The sequence below is a fragment of the Lupinus angustifolius genome, unplaced genomic scaffold (genome assembly GCF_001865875.1).
Source record: "Lupinus angustifolius cultivar Tanjil unplaced genomic scaffold, LupAngTanjil_v1.0 Scaffold_54_42, whole genome shotgun sequence".
NCBI classification, from domain to species: domain Eukaryota; kingdom Viridiplantae; phylum Streptophyta; class Magnoliopsida; order Fabales; family Fabaceae; genus Lupinus; species Lupinus angustifolius.
The window spans coordinates 9,256-20,780 of NW_017722637.1; the positions used below are offsets into that span (position 1 = coordinate 9,256).

General features: G+C 33.6%; 1 protein-coding gene across 1 annotated transcript; it reads left to right on the forward strand.

Moving 5' to 3' along the window:
• Window positions 1–6,529: 6,529 nt before the first annotated feature.
• LOC109339064 lies at window positions 6,530–10,202 on the forward strand. Its single transcript, XM_019576436.1, has one exon. The coding sequence runs from the start codon at window positions 7,105–7,107 to the stop codon at window positions 10,060–10,062; it is 2,958 nt and encodes a 985-aa protein (XP_019431981.1). The 5' UTR covers window positions 6,530–7,104; the 3' UTR covers window positions 10,063–10,202.
• Window positions 10,203–11,525: the final 1,323 nt, after the last annotated feature.

Consider the following 11,525-nt stretch of genomic DNA (forward strand, 5'->3'; position numbering starts at 1 on the left):
GTAGTCTAGCTTTGTTTCTAACAATAATTCCATTTTCATCTGATTTATTATGGAATACCCAACGAGTTCCTATAACATGCTTATTATCTGGTATAGGAATAAGTTACCAAACTTCATTTCTCTCAAACTGGTTTAACTCTTCCTACATTGCAAGAATCCAGTGTTCATCCTCAATTGCATCATCAATCTTGGAAGGATCTATTTGAGAAATGAAGGCCATATTTAAACAAACATCATTTAACTTTAAACGGGTAGTGACACCCTTACTTATGTCGCTAATGATTTTGTCAATAGGATGATCTCGATGAGTTCTCCATTATTTGAGTAAATCAGAATGAATATGCTCTTCTTGAGAATATAGAGTATCATCTATTTCAAATGCACAGTATTGATTGTTGTATTGGTAAAATACTCTTTTGTTAAAGGGGAACTTGGCAAGTCCTCTTCGTCAAGAGTTAACTCATCTTTATTATAGCATTGGTTTCATCAAAAGACACATGAATAAATTCTTCCATAGCTAGAATTCTTTATTGAAAATTCTATAAGCTTTACTTGTAAGAGAGTAGCCTAGGAAAAGTCATTCATCGGCTTTTGCATCAAACTTGCCTAAGTTGTCTTTACCATTATTTAAAACAAAACATTTACAACCAAATACATGCAAAGGTGAAATGTTTGGTTTTCTACCTTTAAAGAGTTCATATGGGGTTTTCTTGAGAATTGGTCTTATAAGAACTCTATTTGAAACGTAACATGTTGTACTAATTGCATCAGCACAAAAGTATTTTGGGAGATTAGTTTCATTCAACATTGTACGAGCAAGTTCTTCTAAGGATCGATTCTTTCTCTCTACAACACCATTTTGTTGTGGTGTTGTAGGAGCAGAGAAATTGTGATTAATACTAAGATCATCAAAAAATTCTTCAAGAGAAACATTTTTAAATTCTCCCCCATGATCACTTCTTATAGTAGCGATTTCTAGTGATTTTTCATTTTGAACTCTTTTAGCATATTTTCTAAAGGCATTGAATGTCTCATGAAAGAACAAAACACATTAAAATGAATTATCATTCTATTAGGGAAAAGGTATTGAATAGCATTGTTCATATTTCCAGTTTCAACCAATTTACAAATTATTGATATCTTTACTAAGGCGCAACCTCTTGGGATTTTCTCAAATAATATGTCCAAGCTTCAAATGTGTGATATACATACTCCAACTTGTGGAGGGATGTTAAACTTGGTATAATCACATGTGCCAAATTCTCCTGTTCAGATGAGCCAAGGCTTTACTAGGACACACCAAGGCTTGGCCAGGACGTGCCAAGGCTTGGCCAACATGCACCAGGATGCACCAAGGCTAGGCCAACATGCACTAGGATATGCCAAAATCAAGTCAACAATCGGGCCAAGATCTAGCCATGATGCGCGAAGTTTGGGTCAACATATTATGCCAAGACATCAACATGATGCGCCAATACTCCGCTAATGATGCTAGAGCCTGATACATTCGTCATCCACAAGATCAACTGATTGTGCCAAGATTCGGAGCCAGCATGCCAATAGTGGCCTGTGTACACGGTCAGAATGAAAAACCAAAAGTTATGTACCTTTGATAAATCATCAATAAAATTACAAAAGTTCATATTATTCTTCTTCTTTGTTCTCTCATGTTTCTTCTTTCTCATTGCAAAAGCAAAAAAGCCTTTGTTAGACATGGCAAGATTAGTTTTAAGACTAACCATGAAAATAAATTCTTACATTACTCGTGGATATATATATATATATATACTACTACTATATGAAGGCAAAACATGCCTAAATGGTGTTTAGGTAATTAAACAAACATAATTTTTAAATGCAAAATATGCCTAAAGGGCATTCAGGTAATTGAACTTGTATAATTTTATTCAATTCCATTTAGTAACCACCAAGACATAATTTACATATTCAATTTTATCATTTTGTAACATCACAATAATAACTAGGGGTGAGCAGGACCCGACCTTACCCGCTCACTCGGCATGGCCCGATCATGATCGAATCCAAATAGGGTAGGTCTAGTCGGGTCTAGGGTCGAGTTCAGGTTCAAAAAATAGACTCGATCAATATTTAGGACCGGGTAGGGACCAAGCATGACCCAACCCATCCCGTCCCATGGTCACTCGCTCATCATGTTTGTATATGTTTCTACTCAAATGTGTATAGAGTAATGATACCATTTTGGTCGAAAGTATCATTTATTCTTTAATTTTTTCATAATATATACCTGATTAATAATATATATATATATATATATATATATATATACATATATCATTTTATATATCAAACTACATATTCATAATAATAAATAATATTGAGAAGTCTTTATCTAAAATGAGTATACATTATATTTAATCGGGTCTAGGGTCGGGTCAGATTTAAAGGCTGACTCAACCGCTATTTAGGATCAAGTTAGCTTCGGGTCTAGGTCCAGGTTCAAAAAAGTGACCCGACCAATATTTAGGGCCGGGTAAGGACAAGCCTTAACTCGTCCCAACCAGGCCCATGCTCACCCCTAATTATAACTACAAGAAACTTACATATGTTTTTTATTCTTTTTCATCAATATATCACTACTATTCCACATATCTTCGTAGTTTTATTTTCTTTGTTCATCATCCCAAAAAGAACAACTTTGACCGACATAAAAAACATCAAATGACGGACTAATTATGATTAGATGCACAAAGTTGATAAAATTATAAAGACAAGTATACAATTGATATCAGAAAAATAAGAATTCGGGTTAACAAGTTTGGAGTATCGATCCACGTATGTATATTAAGCTGATAATATATTGATTTAATACGTCTAACTTAAATATATTATATTTATGAAACTTTTCTATATCCATTTTTTTACAATTTACTTTAGGTGCGCTAGTCTTTGGTGCAATTACCGGTGCAAATGGCTTTAAACTGTGTCAGACGATTGCAAAGATAGTTGTCATACATGTTGTACTAATCGATCCTAATAGTATAATAACAAATACTCACTAGTACAAATTTTGTCTATCCATTTAATCTAAGTATCTTTCTTTAATCAGAAATGGTATAGGAATATCTCTATTCTCTATAACTTCAAGTGAATCCTTAATCCTCAATAAACTTTAATATCTCTATTCTCTATTGCCTCGTAAATTTTAATAAAATTATTCACATATTATTCAAATTTTCTAATGAGATGTTTCGGAATTTAAATTAATTGATTATGTAATAAAAGGTAATTAAAATATTAAAAAAATCAATCTCTCATAAATGACAAATACAAATTGTTCTTAGGCATTAGAAGAGGATTAGGAGGAGTCAATCTACTATTAAATTGGATTGTGGTTCTCCTTGGGTAAGTACCGAAGAAGAGACTTCAACATTCAAGTTAGTGTTTATAGGATTGTATGTTAGAAAAAGAAAATAGAGAGATAATATGTGTCATTTTCTTTTGGATGACTTCACTTATTTATACTGTGAGGTAGAGTGGTTTGCGCTCCAAGAGGATATCCACAATTATTATGGATTACTCGATCTTGTACTTTCAACCGACCAGCCTGACAAGATATGAGATTGTATTACCTTATAGGTTTAGGTGATATCGTGGACATCTCCAATTACTTAGGTTGTGGGCCTTGCCTTTCGGATCAAGGAAGGTTTTCTGACATAGGTGATAACTTGACCATGTTCTGTCACCATCATTGTTGGTCTTTCTAGAATTAGGGTTTGATTACTCGGAGATCAACAATCTCTTATATGATCAGATTTTGTTGGCCTATTCTCTTTATCTAGACTCAAATGTCAATTGATGTTGACCGATCCTAGGAATGAGGTCGAACACAAATTTTGGAAGACAAATTCAATTAGAAAAATTATCTTCCCTTTGTGTCATATGACATATGCATTCACAAATTTTAAGAAAACAATTTGCATAAATACACAATCAATCTATGTAATTTATCTATCATTATGTAGACTTAACCCTCATAAATTTGCTCCAAATGTAATCTAATTGATTATTTAATATAAACATGTTTAAAATGTAAAAGAAATAGTAGCGTATATCTTTAAAAACTTACTTTACACATAATAAAGTACATTACCGACGAATATTATGTGATACTACATATTCAATTTTTATATATTTCATCTTTTGAATTAAAGTATATTTGTTGTGTTCGGTATACTTTATATTATATTTTTTGTTTGTTTATGATAATGTTTAATTTAAGGTGAGATATGTGGTTAATTAATGTATTGGTGGTAGTTGCTTAGGATTATATAGTTTTTTTGTAAAAATTAAATAATGTTAAGGGCAATATAGGAAATGAAAATTACACCATGAAGGAAGTTATTTCAAGTTTTGGCTTTATATATAGTATAGATATAGATGTGTGATCACGAACTTTTTGGGTTGAACTTGTTCTACAATGAAATGTAACCCATAAAAATGTTCTTCATTATTGAATGTAGGATATGATTGGAGCATAGGTAGGTGACACTTGCATTATCACACTATAAGAGTGTAGGGGCTACATTTGAATTCTTAGCTCATGAAGTATGTTTTGAAGCCACATTAACTCTGATATAATCGTAGCAACTGGCTAATACTCTACCTCTATGGTTAATCTTGCCACTATTTGTTGCTTCCTTAATAGCCATGAAATTGGGTTACCTCTGAAGAAAATGATTTAAGCTTCTGTTAATGTGCGACCATCATTGTTCTCTCCCTAATATGCATAAAAATATGTTTGCAAAATGTTTGTGTCGGTTTTGCGTAGCACGAGACCATGATTGATTGTTTGTTTGATATGTCATAAAACATACTTCAAATGTTGTAAGTGAAGGGAGGTTGGTTTGTGCATGAATATCTCACGCAAATGTTATTATAAAGAAAATGCACTACCAGTGATCACTAAGGGTTAGTTTGGGAGTTGGATTTTGGAGGGGAAGTGAGGGAAAGGGAAGACTTGAAAGATATGAAACAAGTGTATTTCATGATTCCCAAACTAACCCTAAAGAAACCATTTGTGTATTATTGAGGAAGATTACCACCTTAATTTCAGGCTTTCCATCGCAACAACGCAATACAAAAATCGCCCATAGTTGTAGAATGTCCCATCATAAAACATTTGAAAATAGGATAATGGAAAAAGAAGAAATGATAAATGTGCATGTTAAACACGTTCTTTAGCTTGCATATCCATTTTCTTGAAAACCCTTAAATAAACCATGGCACAAGCTTTAAAAATCTTGTTGAGGATTTTATTTGTCGAAAGTACACACTAGGGCATAGAAATAATGACTCTAATAAATTACTTAAATTTTGATAAATTATTTCATCTTTAATGTATACGATTAAATTCTAATTTCTCATCTTCCTTACCACACTACCACTAAAAGCCAAAAACTTTCAAGTTTGCATTATGGATGTTTTTAGTAAGAAATTTAAAGAGTTATACATGAAGTAAGAAGTATATTAAAGAGAAATGTTAATAAGTTGATCTTATATTTCAAGCAGAAAGTTCTAAGAAACTAACGATTTGAGTAATACCGAAATCAAACACAGTTAAAATTATTATACCTAGGATGTTCAGAAGCCAAAAAAGAAGAGAAAGAAAAAAAAGGAGTATAGGGTCGAAAACTCATAAGACAACCTAGTAGTATTGTAAATATAATATTAAAAATTGATGATCAAAGTATTCACATTTGTAGATCTCCCTCAATTATAGCCATTACAACTTTGTGCTAATGGCAACTTTTTTGAGATTATCATTTGCAACAGCTTAGAAAATGCAAGGCCAAGTGCATAAGACAAAACCATATTTACCCTATAGTGCAGTATTAAACTATTAATATTGAAAAGCTACCCCATACTGTTCATTTTTTTTGGTAGACACACCACACTTGCCTTGATGTATTTATTTAATATTATATGTTCACTTGTTAATTGTTATTGCATTGAAATCAATATAATATGTTCAATTCAAACCTTGGAGAATCAACCGGCACGTTAGATTCCCCTGCAGAGCTAGCTATCACTGGAACAGAGAGAGAAAGGTTAACCCAGAATTAAAGACTTCAACTTAAGCCCATTTTTATTCCTAACCACACATTGGTGTACTACCATAAGACTTACCTGATTTTTCTTTAGTTCAAAATATTAAATATTCGATTTTTGATAATAGTATTTGTTGAGATATATAATCATACATTCTAAAAAATGATTAATTAATTACCATAAAAGTGAGAATACTCTTGACTATATAAAAAATGTGTATTTTTATTTTCTCATATTTACATAGTTATTGGTTTAGTCTATCTACCATGTACTAATTCCATATAAAAGAAGTGTGTGTAATAATATTATAAAAATAATGAACCACATAAAACCGGATACAGTAAACCAGAACCGTGACGCGAACCAGAACATGTAGCATGTGACTATGATCAAAGGATACCCTGAAGTTGAAGCATAGATATAGAAAGCTGAGGTTATTTCAAATTTTCAATGGTTTTGAGAAATATTAACATCATGGTGTGAAACTTTCTTATAGTTACTCAAAGATTTTCTCAATAATGTTCTTTTCCTTTTCTATGCAGATGTTCATTACTCTTCCTTTACACAACAATAGCAACACCAAAACTAGAACCTGAAAACTCATTTCCCAACAAACATTCACATTCAATATCATAGCTCCATGCTTCACAACTCAAGTCACATCATCAATACTAGCTCTTCAAAATGAAACATAGTACACAAAGCTTCAGAAAGTTCAGATACTAAAATCCAAGCCTAATCTATGGTGCAAAAACATGCACATTTCTCTTATCTCTGAGTTCTTTATTATTGCCTTACATTGCATTCAAATGTAGGGTCATGGTCAGAACCACACAGTTTTCAGGTCTTTTGTTTCCTTGCACCAAATAATGCATATTTTCCTATGTCCTACACAAACATTAGAGAAAGCCATTCTTGATTAAGAAACTAATGTTTAAGACTAATCTACCATTTTCATCTATAGTGAGATCTAGCATTGCATTTGTTAGCTATATTTGAAGAGTTCTTATTTTCATGGCAAGAGAAGATAACAACCTAGGAATCAATGCAACAAACCCTTCAGCGATGTCTAGAACACTTAAAGTTAAGATTGCAAGCAGCAATATTAAACAAGGTGAAGAGAGTTTAGAAAATTCATGTTTACCTTCACCAAACATTAAGAGTTCTATAGAATCAACACCTTATGGATCTCCTCTTGTGTCTCCACCTTCATCAGCATTTGTTTCAGCATTGCAGTCACCATATATATCTCCAAGAGCCATAATCTCAAAGCCCTTAGATGAGTCTACCTTAGAAAACCAACCACTACATTCAACAATAACCACTCATCCTTCTACTCCAGAAGATGTTCCTAGTAGTTCTTATACTCCTCCTTCTGATGCATTTGAATTTTCTGATGATACTTCTGATACAAAGCTCAAGTATGTGACATGTGTTCCGGTTCCTGAAGCAGCTGATCCGCGGATATCGTTCTCGTTTCCGGTCCCTAGAATCTCATTTGCAAAAGGGCCTATTTCCCCTGCTTCCAATTCCAAACTAAGAAGTTGTGATGTTTACATTGGCTTTCATGGCCAAAATCCCAAGCTGCTGAGATTCTGCAAGTGGCTTAAGTCCGAGCTTGAGCATCAAGGGATTGATTGCTTGCTTGCTGACAGAGCGAAGTATTCGGATAGCCAAAGCCATGAGATTGCTGATAGAGTTATTTGCTCGGTGCCTTTCGGATTGGTGGTTGTCACAAGTTACAGCTTCCTTAACCATCTGAGCATGGAAGAGGTTAGATTTTTTGCTCAAAAGAAGAACTTGATTCCTCTCCTATTTGACACTGGACCTGCTGAGATTATGGCTCTTCTTAACTGCAACTCAATTGATAAAGAATGTAAAGAGGCAATTGATGGACTCATGAAATGCAATGAATTCAATCTAGAGGCTAATGATGGGAATTGGAGAAGCTGCGTAACAAAAGCGGCTACTATCTTGAGAGCGAAACTTGGTAGGAAGAATGCTGACATGAAGAACAACAATGTGCAAGGGTTTGAGAATTTACCTTTCCCAAGGAATACTTACTTTGTTGGAAGAGAAAAGGAGATTATCGAGATTGAAGGTCTTCTTTTCGGGAATGGGAATTGTCTTGAACAAGTCCAAGATCATTGTATGAAAGGAGAAGCAAGTGGTAGTGGACAATCTGAAGGCCTTGGAGACGAAGAAAGCGAAATGGTGATACGAAAAGGTGGGAGATATATTAGTCTAGAGATGGGAAAGAGTACTAAAGAACCAACTTTAGAGGCTTGGGTGGAACCAATCATAGGAAACAATAAGAGGTTGAAGAATAAGAAGTCAAAGAGTGGAAACTATAAGAGCTTGTGTAGCAGTGTGATTTGCATTAATGGTGTTTCCGGGATTGGTAAGTCTGAGCTAGCATTGGAATTTGCTCATAGATATTACCAGAGGTACAAAATGGTGTTGTGGGTTGGAGGTGAGGCTAGGTATCTCAGGCAGAACATATTGAACTTGTCTCTCAATTTCGGCTTGGATGTTGGTGCTGACTCCGAGATGGAAAGGGGTCGAATGCGTAGCTTCGAGGAGCAAGAATTTGAAGCGTTCAAGAGGATCAAGAGGGAGTTGTTTGGTGAGACGCCTTACTTAGTTATAATCGATAATCTCGAGACCGAAGAGGAATGGTGGGAAGGGAAGGATCTATATGACTTGATACCAAGAAACACAGGAGGGACACATGTGATTGTTACTACTAGGTTGTCCAAAGTAATGAACTATGATATTGTTCAGCTTCCACCCTTGCCATTATCTGATGCAATGATCCTTATAAGAGGAAGAAAAAAGAAAGATAATTCAGCTGAAGCAATGGAGTTTCTTGAAAAATTCAATGACAAACTTGGAAGGTTAAGCTTTGGTTTGTGGCTTATTGGTTCTTTGTTGTCTGAACTTGCAATTGAACCTTCTGATCTGTTTGAAGCTATAAACCAGGTACCACTGAATGAAGAATCAAACTCTTGTTATATGAGCATTGAAGAAGAAAAATGGTTCAAGAGCAATCCTTTCTTAACGAAAACTCTCCATTTTTGTTTGAGAACTTTGGAGAAAACTAAAGCAAAAGAGAACCTTCTAGCTATAAGAATGCTTCTAGTTAGTGGTTGGTTTTCTCCAGTTCCAATTTCATCCAGCTTGTTACTCAATACAGCAAAGGGTATCCCTATAGCCGAAAACAGCCTCAAGAAGTGGACCAAATGTCTTAGCCTAAAACTGAGCTGTTTCTCGTCAAGGACATGGAAAAGTGAAGAAGATTCAGCCATGCTTCTTGTGAAAATTGGACTAGCTAGAATTGCAAATCATCAGGATGGATGTTGGATACAGTTCCATCCTATAACACAAGCATTTGCTAGAACAAAAGGTGGTCTGCAATATGCAAATGCTGCAGTTCAAGGAGTACGAAAAATGGGAAACCATGTGAACTTAGATCAATCATGGGCATCAGCATTTCTAGTATTTGGTTTCAAATCTGACCCACCAATTGTGCAACTAAAACCAAATGACATGGTCCTATACATAAAAAAAACAGCACTACCACTTGCAGTTCAAGCCTTCACAACATTCTCAAGATGCAATTCAGCACTAGAGCTCTTAAAGGTTTGCACCAATGCACTAGAGGAAGTTGAGAAGTCTTTTGTATCTCAAATCCAAGATTGGTCACATGACTCAATTTGTTGGCAAAGAAGGTTGCAAAGAAGCCAACAAAAAGTTGATGAATATGTGTGGCAAGATGTGACATTATTGAAGGCAACATTACTTGAGACTAGAGCAAAGTTGCTTGCAAGAGGAGGGCATTTAGATAGTGGAAAAGAGCTATGTAGAACATGTATCAGTATTAGAACTGTGATGCTTGGTCATAACCATGCACAGACCTTGGCTGCTCAAGAGACATTGGCAAGATTGGTGAGAATGAGGAGTAAGATATGAGTAGGTTTTTGCTTTAATTCACCTAGTTAAAGTGTAAGGTTATATGTTGTAATGTATTAATTTTCCTCACGAGGTGGGGTCGGAATGTTGTTTACCTTCTAACTTGGAGGTCATGAATACAAGTCCCCAAAAACAATCTCTCAACTTGTGATGGTAAAGCGAACCTCATGGACCACTTTTTTTAATCTTAATGTTCCTTAAATCTCTCCTTCATAAAAGAGAAACTGTGGGAATGTATTTCTTGTAAGAGGCCTTTTGGTGAAAATGATACAGGCAATGGAAAATTTAGACTGAAGCTTATATCCTTATGTTACGTTTTTTTGATACATAAAGATTTCCTCCTACCGAATCAGACAAGGATAGATAAGTTGCATTATTTATTATTCTTATTTAATTATCATTGATTCTTAAACATAAATAATAAAAATAATGATATATTGACTTTGTATAAATTTTTATGTTAATATATAGATATTCCACTCTTTGAAATAACCTTCAATTTGAGCATTATATTTGATAAAATATATATTTGTCCTTTTCTTACTTTCTTTTGGTCTTATTTGGATATACATATACATATATAAAAAATACATCAGAAAAATATATGGTCACATATTTGGTTTTACAAAAACCATTTCTCTTTTAGAAATAAGAGTAAATTACACTGAGTTTTAGTGAAATTACACAAACCACCTAGACAAACCCCCCTAATTATATATATATATATACTAGTAAGTTACTCGTGCATTTGCACGGGGCAATAATTTTTTGGCACATGGTTAAGAATAAACATGTTATCCGTGTATTCGTATGTTTAATAACACATATGTTATTCGTGTATTCGTTTGGTTAATAACAGATATTACTCGTGCATTCTAATGGTTAATAACACACATGTTACCCGTGCATTCTAATAGTTAAGAACACATCTTATTCGTGCATTCATTCATATGGTTAAGAAAAAAAATATGTTACTTGTGCATTCTTATATTTAAGAGCACACATGTTACTCATGCATTCGTGTGATTAAGAACATACATGTTAAATGTACATTCTAATGATTAAAAAACACACATGTTACATGTGTATTCACATGGTTAAAAACATTCATCTTACCTGTACATTCATATGGTTAAACAATCTCATATTACTCGAGCATTCTGATGATACATTGATTTTGACGAATATTTAGAAGCACATAAGTATGAATATTATTAAATGTATATTAGTAATATTGTGTAATAATTTGATAAAACGTCAATAAAAAATGCACTTTAAAGAATATTTTTATTTGTCATTTAATTTTATATTGATTCGCTTATTTTGAAAATATATTTTCTCTCTCAACCAATTATAAGTTATGAAAATATATTTCCTCTCATAATCAATTGTAAGTTATAAAACAGTTATAATATATTTGTTCCTTAAAAATGTAACTCCTATATGTGTATTTTATTTAAGAT